The sequence below is a fragment of the Lepisosteus oculatus genome, chromosome 3 (genome assembly GCF_040954835.1).
Source record: "Lepisosteus oculatus isolate fLepOcu1 chromosome 3, fLepOcu1.hap2, whole genome shotgun sequence".
Classification (NCBI taxonomy): Eukaryota; Metazoa; Chordata; class Actinopteri; order Semionotiformes; family Lepisosteidae; genus Lepisosteus; species Lepisosteus oculatus.
The window spans coordinates 64,666,606-64,685,567 of record NC_090698.1 but is presented as its reverse complement, the minus strand read 5'-3'; the positions used below and the strand labels follow the sequence as shown (position 1 = coordinate 64,685,567).

Genomic DNA, 18,962 nt, shown 5'->3' with positions numbered 1-18,962 from the left:
AAAGCAATAGGCAAGAGAAAGTTTGGCACTTGATGAATAGGATCATCAGTGGTTTTGGTCCATCCAAAATAAACCATGCGCAAAGAATGTCTAGTAAGGGTTCCAAATGCAGTGTTTCCAAAAAGATTTTCATCTCGCAGAACACATTTAACATCACTTGGTTTGACGTGAAAAGTTTGGGATCTCAAACCAACGGCACTAATACTGCAAGAAAAACATTTTTTTCAAGACTACAATTTTTAGACTAGAGACTAAATAGGCAACATGTTTAATGATGAAACACTCTGTTTGGTCTTTCTCACTGGAGTTCCAATGTGAAATGTGAGCCCATTTCAATGAACATCAGATCGTCCCAGCACTTTCAATAACCGGTGATCCAGTTCAGAGTCATGGTGGCCTGGAGCCTATCCTGGGAAGCTGTGGGCGCAGGATGCCAAGTCCAGTGCAGGGAACACACAGGAACAAACATGCACACACAGGCCAATTGTTTTGTTGTTTATGGATGCCAGTTAACCTACCAGCATATCTTTGGACTGTAGGAGCACCTCAACCCAGGCACTTGAAGGAAATCTCTGCAAACACCGGAACAACATACAATCTCTATACAGAAAGCACCACCGGAATTCATCCCAGCATCCCAGAGCTGTGAGGCAAAAATGCTAACCACTATGATACTGTGCCTCCCTTCAGTGAATATAACTTTAATGGTCGGGTCAGTACTGGAAGGAGCATCATGAAAGTCATGATTTACACTTTGTATACATGGCTTCTTCTGATTTTACAGCAGACCAGAAACCTTTCTGCTACATAAAAGCATGCCTCTGCACACAGGAAGCACTGCCCTTAGTATATGGCCAGTCAGTGTTCTATACAGATACATTATGCATTTCTAGAAAAGATTTTAAGGAGGTTTCTATGATAAAGGTGGCACTCTCTCATTTCCTCAATGCCACAAAAACATGATACATTCTGGCATGATGAGCCACTATGGCTGAAATTAACTACATTTTGCTTAAAGTGTACAGTCTCTGCTTATTATTTTTTGATTTTGTAAAGTAGTTTGTAGTGTTTTTTTCTTGTTTAGATGCCTTAAGATGGGAATTAACGTATAATACTTAGTTGGGTTTACCCTAACAGTGCCCTACAAACAGAGTAGAAGTGAAGATAACCTACTGTATATCCGTCTTCTAAATCCGAACAACCCAGACACCAGTTCTTACATACTGCAAGCCAATAGCACAGCAAAGTACCAGATAAAAGACTGATGGCTCTCACTGAGAGCACTGAAGGCTCATATGCACCCATGAACCCAAGAAAAAACTTGGCTGACTTCAAATCTACCTAATCTGGCCAAGAGTGTGCCAAGCCTTTGGGAAATTGTGGATGCTAATTGACTAGTGATACAGACTGGACTCAAACCAGCAATCACTTAGGACTCTTTACCTAGTTGGGAGCCCCATCTGCTTTTGCTTTTGTCATAATTCACCCCATTTTTAACAGGGAGACCTATAAGCCATCCACAGATCAAGGTCTTGGTTTTTACTAAATTATAGGTTACAATGAAAGTGTTGTGGATCAACACCTGTTATGCATTTATGAAGGCAAGTGGGATTCTTGTATTCAAGTGATGATATTTTATGCATGTGTTTGTGAATACATGTTCAAAAAAATTCTCACTATTTAGACTGCTTTACAATTTTTGTACTGGAGAGAAAATATTTTGGAACATTGATGTTACAATGTCCATGGTTCAGGTTTGGCAATAACATACAGGAGATTTAGAATCCTAGTGCATGTAATTATGAAGTCTTTTAATGAGCAACTTTGATGTCTTTGCTTCAAGAGTGAAATGGGAGATAGATGGTTTTAAAGGTGACTGTTATTTAGTACTAAGACAGTTACCATTTCTAAATAAAACGTTTTCCAAAAAGTTTTTCCTTGTTTTCTATAGTTTTACTTTGCCTAGATCATTGCACAGACAAGATCCCCACTTTACCATACATCTTCCAGTATTTACATTGTTCTGTACTACACTTTAGGCAGCTTTCAAAATGACATACAACAGTAAACCTTTGGAAAGCTTGCTATTGGTTTTGAAGACAGTAAAAATTACAGTTCATTTTCTACAAATAGCTTGAACATTTTTTGTACCATTGTTTAATGTGGCAGAAGTTGAACTGGTCTAAGAAGATGAAGTCAGGGTGACTGGTTTAACATAATTACTCAAATTTCTTAAATATAGAAAGCTAACAATCTGTTAGGTGGTTTCCAAATCCATACACATTTGTGTTTGTGTTTTTTTATTCTTCTACAGCACACTGTACTACGGTGAAACTCCAAAATCTTCCATTAAAAAAAAATAACGTGCCATTGATAACCGGATCTAATTTTAAGGATGCATTATTTTTATGTATGTATTTGAGGTACATTTCTTCCTACTATTAGGTAATGGAAGCTGTCTTGGTTTACTGTCAAAATATATGAAAGGCATAGAATTTCTATTTAGGGGACTGTGTGAATACACCAGATGTAGTGCACACAACTGACTAATTTCTCAGATATACCAATCATTATTTAAAAAATGACACTGGAAATGATAAAACCAGTATTTTCTTATTTGTGTACAATGAAAATTAATACTAAGCAAGGAACATTTCCTTTTCATTCCTTCCATTGAATTCATACAGATTATACTAGTTCTTTCTTGTTTCTAAAACACAAGCAGTGTTTGGTAGGATTGTCCATTCTAAGAACACATCTTGTCCATGGTTACGCTATTGAAATTAAAGCAAACTGGCCGAAAGTTTCTAATATAGATATTAGTTTCTAATATAGAAAAGAAGGAGCATTTAAGCCCAGCGTTGTTTTGGATTTTGCATGTACTGTTTTTTTATTTTGTTTTGCCAAAATATAAAACTGAAAAAATGGAGTTTGCATGCCAGATGTTAAAATAGATAGAGGAATGTCAATTTTTGCTTTAAAATGGGTTTTATTATATGGTGAGGTGTTTAATGCATGTACATATTATAACTTTCTTGTTGGTCGGGCAACCTTCTATGAGTGCCAGCATCTTTATAGCATTAATCTTCCATCGATTGTACACTGAAAACACTGACATAAACAGAGTGTTTGAGATGAACTATTACCAGAACTGATGCAGTCATGCATACCAGCTGTAATTTAGCATTGCCTATGTGGTACAGTGTGGCAAAACAGTCAGAAAAAGAATCATTGATGGTATGTTGCTAAACATGGTTCTCCTCTTCAAAAGGGAAATTGCCTTTTTTTAGTCCTCTCAGACAGTTTGTAATGCTGTTGGATTAAAGTGAGATTTAAAGTCAGTTTTTAATCTACATGTATCCTTTCATATTTCTGATAAAAAATATTTATCATATTTCTGTTACCAAGGAACCTTTTGTGACATTTTATTATTCTTATCTTATCTGGTCAAGATAAACTTGATCCATGTGTGTTATTTGGTCAAGATAAACTTGATCCATGTGTGTGGTAACAAGTGGTTTTCAACTAATTTTATTACAGTTTAAAATCTCCAGATTTGGGGCTTTTGCCGATTCTCAGACTATATAAAAATTGCTCAGTCGGTCTTTGTATTCATTTACTTAAAATATGTATGTACAATTTCAACAGCAACAGTTTGCTACTTTTTCATTTGCTGTACTCTCTATAATAAATCAAACTTAAAAAAAAAATGTAATACAATACATTAAGAACTGTATTGCACTGAGATGCTCAGTGATCTGCCCCGAAAAGAGAATTAAATAAGTCTGTAGCTAATTCAAAGCCCTGTCTACTTCTAACATAACCCAGTACTTAACTGCTATACCGCCTGAAACAGTTTGTGGGTCTCCTTTTGATGTCCATTTCCCAGAGGTGTGTTTCATTGTGCTAACACTTCCATTTGTCGTACCTAAATTACCTCATTAACGCCAGTCTTATAAATCATTGTGGCATCAGTTTCCTAACTCTGCTCTTTGCTCTTTCTTCCTCATGGAACTCCTTGCTGAGAAAGTTTCTCCTGGGAATGTTTTGGGGAAAAAAATTCAATAATTCCAGGAGAGAAAAAAGCAACTGAAGAAACATTATTCATTTTCTGGAGTTTTCTCAACCTGGTTATCTACCCATTTCTTTTAAAAGTAAGGTCAAAACTTCACCCAGTCAGGTCAAGGGAATCTGTTCTGTTTATGGCTCTTTGTAAAAATGAAACAATATAAATGTATACCAGCTGACCTTTTCCTTATTTGGTCATTTCATGTCTTCTGTTTTAGGAAATATATATATACTGTACAATACAATAAAACACAGTTAATTTTAGATCATAAGAAAAAGGGTAATGTTAATTGTATAATACATCTGCAAAACAAAACAACAAAATATCTCCAGGTCTTTTAGTTTCTCTGTAGGTTTGGCAAGCTATGGGTTTCACTATCACTCCCACGTCGCAAAATTTAATGTGTTCAGTGAAAAAAAAAGGTACTGAGTGGATATGTGATCTCTGTCTGGACTGCAAGCTTCCTGTTATAAATTTTAAAAAATATACATATTCAATACAAAGTTCAGGAACTGGCCAAAGGGGACATTGTTGAACTGTTTAATATTTCTTATGTGACAAGAAAGCATTTTCTGTGCCTGCTCATTATTTTGAGCAAAAATGCAATTACAGCAGTAAAACCATTTTACTTGGTGGTGTTCTAGCGAATTTAATCTTCACAAAACTCAATTTTGAACATTCCAGTGTAAAAAATTGCTATTATGTAAATATTGACTCAAAATGGCTGTAATTTTATGCAGTTAAAAAAAAACTTTGAAGTCGTTTATTACTGCCATTACTTTAAGCTTCATCATAATTATTTGAATCACAACATGTATGATTCATATACTAAGAGCACAGATTGGACTGCTAAGGTATACCATCTATAGTGCTCTGTGCTGCTAATGAGCAATATAAGAAACAGGGTTTGGGTGATGTCATCTGATTGTATAGGTGCCAACGCATTGCGTTAGCAATACATGTAGCATTCCAGCTATTATGGAAGTATACATCCAATATGTCTTATGTTTTATGTGTTTTTATTACCATAGTAGATTAGTTTCCAACATTTATTCTTTCAAATCATGTCTCTAAGCCCTATATTATTGTTTTAGAAATTCACTTATGTGAGAATCACATTTGGTTACTGTGCCAAAGAGTACTTCAGTCTCAATGAGTGTAGCACTGAGTCTATGGTCTGGGATATTCTCTGGGCAGTTCTTTTACAGTTTTGGTTATCTTGGAGGAGAAAGCCTCTCTATCAGTGCATTATCTTGCCTAAGTGTTCCTCTCCTTCCATTAGGCATAGATTAAAGGCCTAGCCTTTGTTTGCACATCGATATGGTACATGGCTGAGCTAGTGCACACAATGGGATCCCATTTCCTTTGTGAATGAGTGGAGAAGAATGGAGACCCCTGACATAGCAACCCGACCCCTCAATGCATCATTTCACCTCACTATGAGGGAAAATGAGGAGCTGTGAGGGAGTTCAGCAGCTCAAAGTGCAGGCCTTTTCTTTCCAGGTCACAGGGGCGCACACGGGCTAAAGAATAGGAACAGGTGACAGAAGCCAATTCTCAGTAGTGCTCTTCAGGCCTATTTTAGTCCAATTTTAGAGTAAGAATGTTTCTGCCACAGTGAGACCTCTCAGTTCATGGTATTTACAACTCTCCATTGTTTAACAAGCAGCCTGACAACTGAGAACCCTTGAGCTTAACTCTCGTGTGCTTCTAGGCTTGTGGCATTTCAAAGCAGGCAAGACTAAACGATATACACCATGGCAGATTTCTTGAGAGGGCAGCCTGCACGAATTCGTGCAATGCTCTGAACGGGAAGGTTGGTGCTACACCACGTGTCTTCAATGAGTACCGATCCATACCGCTGTGGTTCCCTGGTGTCCAACTAGACAGCAAGTCAAATTGTCTTGTATTGCAGGTCACTTCCTGGGAAACAATACAGTGATTGACGTGTTACGGAGTCAAGGCTATGAAGTGGAGCACACACCTGCCGGGCAGCGCATTCACAGGTAAAAATAACTAAGTGCTCTCTTTAAATTGTTATATTCCTTTTTTTTTAAATATCTAAACTCTTCGAATCTGTTCCCTCCTCCCTTCACAGCTGTCAGTGTGTCGGTGTAAAGTAGCATTCCTTACACTTACACTATATAGAAGTTTTCTGGACACTCCACTCAAAGCACTTTACAGTAATGGGGACTCATCTCCACCACCAATGTGTAGCTTCCACCTGGATGATGCGAAGGCAGTCATTGTGCGCCAGTACACTCACCACTCAGCAATCAGGAGGGAGGAGAGCAGAGTGATGAAGCCAATTCATAGGTGGGGATTATAAGGAGGCCATGATCAGTAAAGGCCAGGGAGAAATTTGGCCAGGATCCTGGGGTTACACCCCTACTCTTATCTAGAAACACCCTGGGATTTTTAATGAGCATAGAGAATCAGGACCTCAGTTTTAGGTCTCATCTGAAGGACAGGGCCTTTTTACAGTATTGTATCGCCATCACTGTACTGGAGCATTAGAACCCACACAGACCACACGGTGAGCGCCCCCTACTGGACCCACTGACAGTTCTTCGAGCCGCAATCTTAACTTTCCCAGGAGGTTGATATGGCTGCTGTCAAAATAAAGATAGAAAAATATGATGTGAGTTCTTCTTCTGTTTTATCATCATCAAAGAGAAATCAGATTCATAATGTCCTTGATTTGATTTGTTTCTGTGAGGGAAAAACAAGCTATGGGCACAATCACCAAGTTTTGTATCTTCTCAGTCTGAATCTGTGACATTCAGAAGCCTTTCTGTCACCCTGTTGTGGTTTATAATTTTGAAGGTAATGAACTCATTTTTGTGGATAGATTACTCACAATACCTTTACAGGGTTCGTTGTGTCTTTCTGGGGGTCTAATGGCTATCCATGTTTGCCATTTTCAGTTAATGTTTTAGAAAGAATAAGACACTGGAAATTTTAAGATGTTTCTTACAGTAATTTAGAATAACCTGCCATTTTATAAACAGAACTTCATCTTTGGAAGATTCCATTGGCAGTGTTCAGCCTGGAGTCAAAACCCAGACATCTTATTTGACCGCAGATTTGTTACATATTATACTTTCTTCTTAAAACATGGCTCTGTATAATTGGCAGACCATATTTTATCACTTAAACTGGCATAAGGTTACATATGCCGTTCAGTCCCTTGTAGTGCAGCTTCAGCCCGAGGGCTGTGTGATATTTATTTTTGCCTTTTTTTTTTTACTGACTAGATTTCAAATGGAAATCATTTTCCAAGTAAGCACACCCTTAGTTTGTGTAATTTTACCACAGACCAAAAACAGATGTTCAGTTATGCTTAAATTATTGCAAAAAAATGTACCTTCTGAAGATAATGTAAAACATTAACCAATAATTTGTCTTTCTGTTCTTTTGAGACCTTGTTTATTGCAAGATGAATATGTCGACAGCTCATTATTCGATGCATAAATGTTTGTCCCATTGCTATCTCTCAAACAGTCAAAGAAGTAAATTAGCATTTGCAGTTTTACAGTTTGCGATCACTCCTAAACAAATGATTCATGTAACTTCTTTCTAATTTCTATTATTAGATTTTGAAAAGAAAATATACAGCCAACTAGGATATGGTAGGGTAATGTTATCTTTCCATTTAGCTCACTGATACCCACAGTGCTAGCATCGAAATCAGAGAATTCCACTTGTACAGGCAGGGTCTGTCCTGAAGATCAGACTGTTCTAACTGTGCTTATAAGGGAAAACCTTTGGTTCTGTTTTTTATTGTATAAGAATGCCTCCTTGTGGGCAACAGGGCCTCAACCAAACTTATTACAGCACAATTATCGTAAAGCACAGCTGGAACTGTGTTTTCCACATAAATTCAACGTTTTTGATTTGTGATAGAAAACTGAAGCTAAGCTCATAACCAAGGCGGTCAAGAAGACATCAGGCTTGAATTTATATATCCTCAATTGTATTTTATATATCTAGGTTCAAGCTCATTGTGAGAAAATGAAGTGGTTCCATTGCATTTAATATTGCCTCAGAGACTTCTCTCTGTTTTGGGTAAGGCCTAAATATTATGCAACACATTGGATCTTGTGACTTTCAGAGATTATTTTATTGACTATTTTATTTAAGTGATGATAGGTGCTGTATCTGGGGCAATGGAAAGTATATATTTCTGTGTAGAGAAGCTACCACATGTGTGTTTCCACTGTGACTCTTCCTCAGCTCAGCCCTAGAGCAATACCCTCAATGGGGATGAAAGAGTATCTTCATCAATTCCTGGACTCTCCTATTGTGCTTGCTTCCATGAGGTTTTGTTTAGCCAAATTATATGCTACTTTTGTAACAGTCAGATGTTCACTTGGTTCTAGGTTTACACTTGTGACTTAATCTGCATTGGAACCCAGGCATTTAAAGCTTAAATACTTGAAAGGCTTGTGAAATAACCCACTGCACCACCTAGTCCTTTATACCATTATTTCTATTCAGCTGTCAGCTTAAGATTCTCTGAACTTCACCAGAGCAGTGTTAGAAGTTAGATCCTCATACTGAGGAAATACAAAGTTTAAATCGTTCTTTCTCTGCACCCCTTAATCATTTGATGCAAAACATTTGATAAAATGTTTACTTATTTGCCTTTTTGTGGTTTTGAAACAGAATGACACAAGTAGAAATACAGTACATAATTAAAATTCTAAACTTGCATTGTGGTGCATAATCAGGGTAAACTGGAGCTATGCATCGCCAATCTGGCCAGGAGGCAATCTTTCTGTTATCGGTCTATATCTGCCCTCATCCTGGCCTTCCGGTTCTCTCGAGGAACAGGAGACAGACATCTTGATGGAGCAAACATCATTTATCTGAAAGAATATGTTCATACAAAAAAATCCCTCTAACTCCTTTCTCAGCGAATGCAGGAGAAATTCCTTGTGTGAGTAGGCTTGTTTTTATCATCTCCATGTGACAAAATAGATGCGACCCCAGATTGACGAAGATACTACCAAGCTAAAGGCTGTGGACTACTGAAATTGTGCGAGAGAAACTAGGGTTTCTGCTTTCAAACTATTTGCAATAAAGCTGCTTTACATTCTCATTTCTGCAAGGCTCTGAACACTACACACATACACACTATGTGTATCTGAGCCATTTTAAAAATGGTTAGCACGTTCAAGGGGAGAAGGTGTCTCCATAAACCAAAGAAAATTCCCAAACTTCCTGCAAAGTAGCAAGTAGCAGGGAAAATTGTGAACAAGCTTTTACATTGTCTCTTTAAAGGTTATTATTTTAATAAAACTAGAAAGAAAGTTACTGTAATGGGAGTCCCCTAGCCACTGTGTATAGTTAGCCGAGGACAAAAACTGTTCATCTAGTCAATCCAGTTATTCCACTTCCTGTGCTTCAAGATTTTTTATTGGAATGCTTTTTCATTCAGCTGTACCCAGTAACAGTAGAGAAAAAAAAAGGTTTTTACTCCTGTGTTTAAGGTGCCAGTAACCTTAAATTTTCAGGGAGAGCTGAATCAGAACTTTTAATGATGCTTAATTGTGGCTGCTTAAGGGCTCAGAATTGGAGACCAGGTGAAAGGCTCTTGACAGTGGATATTTGGGAAGCATGAGAGATGTAGGGGTGATCTGAGGTGATTGAAAACTGGTTATCTCAACCTTAAGGAGTTTATTAAAAGAAGAGAAATGACAATTCCAAATTATTTTCCTAAATCCAGTTTGTGCTCCAGTGTTCAGACGGATTTAATTATCTTGATATGGAGTCTATTATTTTTATGTATGTACGTGGATACTGTCCAACTGAAAAACATACGTTTTTCTAAATAAGTTCAGATTTGTGAAACATTCTTCTTGGGATATGTTTTCTTTTTAGTCTAGGTCCTTATACATAGCCAGTGGTACAATACTAGAAAAGGGTATGGCATACGCCAATTAAAATTTATTTTTTATTTAAAAGACTTCTTTAAAATTGTTGATTTAAAAGGACAAATTTTATGAATGAGACTCTTTACAGAGCTCCCTAAGCTGTATCATATTACATTGTTGCTGAACATAGAAATATGAGAAATTCTCATTAGCACCTAAACTATATCTTTATTTCTGATTGCTTCATTCAATACATTGCCAGTGTAGGCCCCACAGGAGAGTTGGAGCCTATGCTGGCAAGCAACAGGTGCAAGACAGGGCACACGTACCAGGGCAAATTTTCCCAGAACCCAGTTAACCAACATGCTTGTGTTTGGACTATGATAGGAAACTGGAGCACAAACACAGGAAGAACTTACAAACCCCACAAAGACAGCACCCCAGTTCTGCAAGCGAACCCAGGGCCCCAGCACTGTGAGCCAGCAATGCAAACCACTCCAACACCATGCCATCCATGTAAAAAATATATATGTTATATACAACTTGCTTTCTTCTTTCGCCCCCAAATTAGAATATACGGCCTGAGCTACAAAGGCAGAAGCCATTTATATATAATTCTGTTTAACGTGTTCTGAACCCTCGGCCACTTTTGGGGTAGTTCCTAGGATCCTACGGTGCCGCCCCCTCCCTCACAGCTTTGTTTTCCTCCCATTTCCCTCAGCGCGAAGGCGAGGGCGCCCTCTTTCCCTCTGCACACGCCGTACTCCCCCGGCCAGGAGCTGGAGCCTGCGTCCCACCTGGAGCCCTTTCTCCACGAGCACCAGCAGCCCCAGCACGAGGAGGAGGAGCTGCTGCCCCACGTGCTCCTCCCAGACAGCCTGGACCTGCTGGAGAAGGTGGAGCGCAAGCTGAAGAGGAAGCGCAAGAACAAGCAGAAGAAGCAGCGCCTCCGCCAGTTCAACGACCTGTGGGTCCGCATCGAGGAGAGGTAGTGCACGGGTGGAGCACTGACGCACCCATTAACTCCAGCAATGTAGCAGCACTCTTAAACACGTTTATAGAATAGCATTATTACAACAGCAATGTACTGTACTGGAAATATGTAATGCATATCAACTTTAATTTTTTTTAATGTATTTAAATATTTTTTAATTATTTATAATGTATTTAATTAAATATATTGTATTACATATATTAACTAAAAATGGGGCTGTGTTCGGTAAGCCAGCAAGCTGTGATTTGTCAGGAGCGTAAAATTTGGCATTATTGATTGGAGCAAAAAGGTGAACAGGATTGTTCTGCTTTTTGATACCTGTCAGTCGACATAACATGCCTAAGTTGACTGTATGAAACGCAAAAATGAGAATCTTAAATGTACTTCTTTTTTAAGATTGCTTCAATTCCAATTTTTCTAGTGGAGCTCTGTTGAAAAATGGAAATATGCAAAACTTAACTAATCAGTGATCTTAAGAATGCTAAAATTGCACAGCTTATGAGATCCTCCCTGAGGTTTATCAAACTGCTGCAGCTGGGTTCTGAATTGATTTCCAGGTATGACGTTTCATTTTCAAGTCTCGGCAATATCTAGCCTCTGTTATCTGTATGATCTAGACCTGCTCCAGTAGGTCTGCCAGAGGCAAGCACACATCACCTCACATCCTTTTTTGCTAATTCAGTATTCAGCTTCCTCTAGTCCCACCACTGTAGGATTCTGTTAAAACCTGCTCATTAATTCTTAAGTATGGTGGATCTGCTGAATGCATATTTAGAAGAAAAAAGGCATTTGGTTAAAAAATGTAGCCAGTCTGAAAACAGAACCGATTTGAAAGGCCAGATAATGTATAGTTAAATCATATCAGTTAATTAGAAGCTACGTTTCTAGAGAAAATTTAAAATGACCAAATAGTGGGCAAATCTTTTTATTGAATGCAGCCTTTGAAAGTTTATGTATAGGTAAGTTTTTTCAATAGTAAGAGGGTAATGTTTTCTTTTAAAAGTAAATTTTGGTGCTTTACCAAAGGAAATGTATTTGAATATCAAAGAAAGTCAGCATTTTTAATTCCCTTTTATTTACAATGGTGCATCATTGAAAAGACGTCAATGATGCATTTCCAGACAGGCCCAGCTTCTGGGCTTCTTGGCAGTGAAAAGGCAAAGATACCCCTGATACTTATTTCCCAGTCTTTTCACTTTGATAAGCGTTTGACTGTGGATAATGAATATGGGTTAAGAACAATCAGTCAAGGGAAATGTGGTTTAACAAACGTATAAGTGACTAGAAGCCAGGAGTTTGACATCCATCTTTAGTAGACAATATTGGCACAGACATAGGAAGAAAGTGTCATTTACAAGGGAAAATATTAAAACAATTTATTTAACTCCAAATGTTATTTTTTAATTGTGTTCTGAGAAATTGCCTGTTCATCTATTTTAAAGGTTTAAAGATTAAAAATTTCACCTAGAGTTCCTGATATTTGACAATAATGGAAAAACACAGATTTTGCTTAACCAGCTGGGACACATCATATATTTTTTAAAAAATAGATCATGTTGTCTGCAGCCTCCCAAACAAAACATAACCTCACTAAAGTTATGACAGAATGCCCAGATAATGGTACCAAATATTTTTTTCAAATATTATTTTATGTTTTGGTAGTCAAAACACTTCTTGAAGTGTATATTATGATTCCTTCCAGCATAAGAAAATATAAAGATTTTCTTGTTACTCTTTATGTGGTACCACATGCTGACACATCATTCTGTATTACACCTTATGTGTCTGATTTTGCTGCCAGAGAACGAAGCCTTGTGATGCAAGTTAAACAAAAATAAACAGGCTTACAGTGTTGGAACTTAAAGAACAGTGAGAGAAAAATGAGCAACCGTTCTGAATTCTAACTTCTAAAATAAGTGGAAAATCTAGGGACATATCCAAGTTTTGCAGCCAAGACCAATCAATGAAAAGTAAATATTATTAATGAAAAGCATATGGTAGTGATGAAAACATTTGGATTTCATGCTGATTAAATATGCAAGCTAATTTCAGGTTCAGGTCAGCCGTTGCAATAGCATACCACCCAACTTTCTTTTTTTTTTAAAAAAAATCTTTGCATTAAATTATTTAACGTATTATTGGGTCAGATGCATTTTAGCTTGCAATTGGGTTCTCTGTGTCTTTGTCATTGGCCAGTCACAGCATAAGAACCTGTCAGTTTGTTTTCACTGGCCTAGTTCCAGTCACAACTGCTCTGGTTTGGAAGTATGAACATCAAAAGGCCTAGCTGAAATGATTTAATGTTAATTCTCAGCAGGCTTGGTGGATTGACTGAGGCCTACTCTCCTGTATTCATTTGCCATCCCTCTTCCAGGTCTTTAGCACTAGAGCCAGTTGGCACTTTTCCACTCCTTGACCAAATCTCATGCTGCACACACTTACGTCTCAGCAAAACCTCATTTAATTGTCTGTGGCGCTCTTGAAGGTATCTTTTTGCTTCAATCACATTATTATTTCCACAATTGTTTTTAAAGACCAGCATCTTTTGCTAGTGCTTCAGGCTCAGAAAAAAACATGGTTTCTTGGGCGAGATCTAGCCATTTGTAACATCCCAATTTTGCGTGCTTTACAATCCCAGAGGAATGTAGACATTTTTGGCAGATAAGGTGAACTCTAGCAGCTCCCAGAAAAAGGGTTTTGGGGGATCAGTGGCAATATTTCAAATGTGTTTCATATTGCATTAGACACAATAAACAACGAAATCCAACTTCGTTTCACACACATTTTACAAAGGAAATGTGGTAGATGTTGGTGATTCATTTTTCTCCCGCCTTGTTGTGCAGGCTAACAGAAAGCCTATTTGTAGCATGGGTGAGATCAGCAACTTTGAACAATGGGATTGCAGCCAACTCCTAGTGCAGAACATTTATCAAGAAATCCCAGTAGGTGAATTTGCTCTGCCGTTTAAGCATGGAACAGTGAAGGAAAGACCACACAGGCACAGCAGGGTTCATATCTGTTGGCTGTTCAGATGCACAACATTTGCTTAGTGGAGCGGTGAGCTGTTTCAACTGAAGGGCTGTCGCTAGTAGCCTGTGAAGGTTCTGTCAGTCTTGTATAATAAATTGACTTTCTAAAAGAAAGTCAGAATCTGCCATGTCTGCCCTTGCCAGGAATCTACAATCCAAACAGGAAAGTGTTTGCAGTGACCTTTCTGGCAGATGGGGATGTAGCACGTGTGAGCAGATCAGTGGGGGAAAGAACAGCGATTTAACGCTGTGCTTAATCACCACTGAGAGTAGCAATTACCACTCAGTCCATAGCCTTGCTCTGTCAAAAGGGAAATGTAAGTACATCACCTATGTGATTTTGTCAAGTAGGTTCTAGGAAATACAAATTTGAGGACAAAAAGAAAATTCGAGGACAAAAACACCTTTATGTCTATAATTTCCGAATGGTTTAGAGCAGTAGTGCTGCAATTGTCTGTTTCTGGTCTTCATGCCAGCGGAACTATTAATCACTGAGGCTAACTGAGCTGTACTTGCTTATTTAGATTTTTTAATAAAACTGCTTTCAAATCCTAGTGATTAGTATTGAGCCTATTTCACTTTTAGAGTTGCATTTGCACAGGATTCCATTCTCTCAGATGTGTGGATTCAGAGTAACGGGACTTGGATAATGTGCTTTTCTCCCCCACTCCTGCACTTCATCACCAGGGTCGTCTACCGAGAGGTGTTTAGAAAGACATGAGGGGAGTACACGTTTAATAAGCAGTTTTGCGGATAATAAAAGGAATTCTTTACTACATTTCATGGCAACGACACACCTGCAGCTGGGTATTCTTGAAACCAAGCACAAAGTGCAAAAACAGGTTAAAAAGATCTAATCAAGCGAGAGTGTAAATTAAATGGATCGGTTCTTCAAAATAATTAGGTGCCCCCCAAAAAAGGAAATGTGAGGATAAGGGGATACTGTAGGACATGTTCTAAAAAAAGCATATAGCCTAGCAGTCGCCCTCATACAACGGGCCTAATTGTCCTTTATCCTTGTTTTGTCTTTCAGCACTACTGTTGCACCTCCTCCTCCTCCACTGGTCCGAATTATAAATGGATACATCACAGTCCAGCCCCCACCTCGGGGATATGGGAGATCCAGTCACATCAGAACATGCCTGAATTCTGCCTCGTCTTCTACTTTGTCATTCTTTACTCTCGTATTGACAGTATTTGCTCACACATTGACGTTAGAGCTATACTAGACTCCCAGCTCCACTGCTCATCTGTCTGAAGCAGAACACAAGAGTAAATGGATGGACGGGTTTCAGTGGAGAACCGTTGGACTCGTCTGAAATGTTTGGTTGGCAAATTAAATAATATGGGCAGTCCTTCCACTATCTTCAGGAAGCATTATTTTCTACCCATTAATTTATTCTTCTCTTCTGAAGAATCTGTTTTTCTATCCCATAATGCCTTGGGAAGTGTATATAACTACTGTATTATAGGTGTAATTTAGAAATATAAAATGAAATTATGATTTTTTGTAAAAATAAAAAGCATTATATTTTTCTGGATAATACTGGCACTAACCACATCTATAATAGAAATATTTTCCTATCTTAGACTGATCAAAACTCTTATAATATACAGGATGTCATATCATGTGGATGTGAGAATGATTATGTTGACTTTAAGTATTATGCTTTTTGGTTTTGTTCAGAGATGTTTTTGTTTAAATGTTTTAAAGTAGAGGTTACTCATTTAATTTATTTATGTAGTCTCACGTAACCTAAAGTATTTTGAGTGTTGCAGTCCTTACTGTGATATGTAAAAATCTTTTTTTAATACCTCCTAGAAGTTAACAGCTATGTTTTGTTTTTTTTATAAATGTGGCTCATCTTGTATTTCATTTTTCCAGTATGCTCTACTGTTAAATCTAATAAAACAAGCTCCATCAATTGCTAATGTTAAGTAAGTGCTAAGATATTACTAATAATTTGAGTCCACGATTATGCTTTACCTTTACACGTTACTTGTTGTAGTTTTCTGAAACAGGCTTTTTTTAAAGGGTACTCTTAACTGTTTTCCATTATTTGGGAATTTGAACTCACTTTCTACCAGCATCTCCTTGAATTACAGTGCCAGAAATGCTCAAATAGATTAATACCCAACCATTAAATAATCACATATAGGTAAATATGTTTTGATATTCTTATGATGTATACCAATGTGGATTAGAGGGTTAAATTCTCAGTTTTGGGTGGGTACAAAAAGAAAACAATTAACAATTCCAAATTTAAAACATCAAAGCCTTTAAAACTGGCCCCATAAATACCAAAGGAAATAGCAGCAAAGGAGGAAACTGTGACATAAGTAATGGTTTGAGTGGCCATTTGGTCTTTTAGCTATTGGAATGTTAAAGAACATAGTTAAGATGTGAAACACGGCTCTAGGAATATACTTTACACCAAAGTTATGAGTGAAATGTCTTAATTATAACAAGGTGCAACATTGAGGTTGTATTTTATACCCCTTCCAAGATATAAAGATGCTAATTTCAGTCAGCAGACAGGTTAGATTGTGCTCGTCATCTTACACAGGAAGTGCATGGAATGGGAAGTCAGTGGCCAGGTGAGTTAAACCTACATTGTGGCTAAAGTACCAGGACTGATTCACTAACGTGAAGAAACCGATCATTAATACTACAGCTTACATAGAGCAGGTGGAAATAAAAAGTGGGAACAGACACACACATGACATAATTTTTGATCAATGGAAGTTGGAATGAAAGAAACTCCAACTTTTTTATCCTTGTACTGTAGATGTTCTTTAAATCTATATTTTGTCATTATTAATGTTCTCACACCTGTGGGTTTATTCAAATATGAATTTAGGTGTTAATTGAGGTATTCAATTTTGTTTCACAGACAATAGAAAGGGTTATCTTTTCTTAACGTAGTACTTGATAGTATTATAATAAAAGAAGACATTGAAGTTACAGTACAATTGCCATCAAAGTCGAAATATTTCAAATTGAATTTAAAACAACTGTATTACGTTTTATGTTCTCAAGAGCTTCGTTTTCATCACAACCACCAGGTTCTGAGGGCCCAATTCTGGAGAATTGTGCTACAGAATTGGAGAAGATATGTGAGGGTTTACCTTTTAGTGTATGTATAATAGGCTTTCAACAAAGAGACTTAAAAATAATAGGGGCCTCCAGTTTTAGTGATCTGTGTTAATCCCAAAAAATGTTAAAGTAATTAATGTGTTTGTAGGTATGAGGTATGCCTGATTTCCACTTATGCCACTAATAGTTTTGGCCATAAAAACTTAACAGAGCCATCAGTTCCCTTTTGGAGGTTAGAAGATTAATCCTATCTTATAAATTGTGTGAATTCACCCAGGATACTGTTGCCATCTAGTGGAAACATACATCAGTATTTAAAAGTGGATTCTTCTGCCTTTGTAACCACATGTATGGAACTGTTGATAGGTTTCAATTTAGTTCACTGAACACAATTGTAAATTTGCTGCTGGTGTACATTGCAGTAATTCCATCTATGTGTTTAAGGCATGGATTTTTTTTCGTGACATAGAAAATAATATGCCCTACTGGAACAGATTTTGCCACTATAAGTGTTATTACTGGACCAGTAGTAACAGTGTTCTTTTTGGACCAGAGTTGGACCTGTGACTGGTAACACTGTGCTGTAGGAGATGTATTACTTTGGATGAGATGTTAAACTAAGGTCTTTAATTCTTAGACACTGCTCAAAAGACCAGGAGCGTTTTGGCTAAATTCCAATTTGGGCTTGCTCAACCTGTGCTCCGTAAAGTTCCCCTTGAACTCAGTTGCTGAAGTAATGTCTAACATCTTCACCAAGGCCTACAATAAAGTTTCCTGTATGTTTCCTTTTTGGAGTCATTGTACATTTTGTGAATATAAACTCTAGGAATCACCCTTTAAATATCAAACCATCCATGTGACAATGTGCATTTCTAAACCCTTAACCATTTTACTAATAATTAACAAATTCCCCTCTAGTCCGGCTATTTACAAGCAATTAGAATCTGTGTAGCCAGCTCAAGTTTCAATCTTTTTTGCAACAGGTCTGCCACATACAGTAAATACGCCGAGGATCAAAACAGTCTCCTCACTGTATTTAGCCATTTATATTTTGAGATTGATTTTAGAATTATTTTTAGAATTTTTAGATTAAAGAAAGTAAATAATTACCTCAGCTGGATGAATAAACTGACATTGCTGGTAAAAGCCTCTTAGCCTGCTTCATTCCATATAGCGGGGAGGACGATTTTTTTGAAGAAATGCTATTTTGTAAAGAAATAACGGGTCCTGCAACAGATTAACCAAAAAAATGTATGAACTAGGCTAGCTTTGCTGGATTACATACAGATGAGTTAGTCATCATATTAGGCATTGACTTTGAGAGCATTTTATTTTCTATTCAATATATTTGGTTCCCCCTCCAAAACATAAGGTTTAAGCATAAACTGCAATGTCCTCTGGATGCCTCTGCAAATACCCATTAATGTAAAATAATCATAAAGAGGAAAAAACAGATCATCACTGGGGCATTTTAGATTCTGGGAAACTAAATAGGAATACAAATAACTATTAACCATATCTAATAGATTTTAATAAACCAATTGTGATGGTAGAGGAAGATTACATTAATTTTAGTTCACAGTAATAGTTCTTCTTGGCTATGGCCATCATAGTGACCCCCCTGTCACCTCAGTGACTGTCCCATAAGTATGGGCAATATGTCCAAAAGGCATTTTGAAATAACTTGAGATAGCATGCATGTCTGCCAAGGCTGCCCAGTGACCAGCTGGCTGCAATGTTATCCCATTTAAATGCTGCTAGTAAAAATGCTGAAGATTGTAGAGGACAAAAATAGTTTTAGTGCTGGTATTTGATCACTCTTTGCTATAGTTCTGTTTTTTTGTTGATGTTAAACTTGTACTGTATATCAACTGTAGTGTCCCCTTTTGCAGCA

General features: G+C 37.4%; 1 protein-coding gene across 1 annotated transcript in view; it reads left to right on the top strand.

Moving 5' to 3' along the window:
* Positions 1-16,711, top strand: part of trabd2a (TraB domain containing 2A) — an 83,610-nt gene extending 66,899 nt beyond the window's left edge. The window contains exons 5-7 of the mRNA XM_015361687.2: positions 5,985-6,075; positions 10,670-10,936; positions 15,005-16,711. Of these exons, the coding sequence (XP_015217173.1) occupies positions 5,985-6,075; positions 10,670-10,936; positions 15,005-15,200 (554 nt within the window). The 3' untranslated portion in view covers positions 15,201-16,711. The remainder of the gene's footprint in view (positions 1-5,984; positions 6,076-10,669; positions 10,937-15,004) is intronic.
* The last annotated feature ends 2,251 nt before the right edge of the window (positions 16,712-18,962 follow it).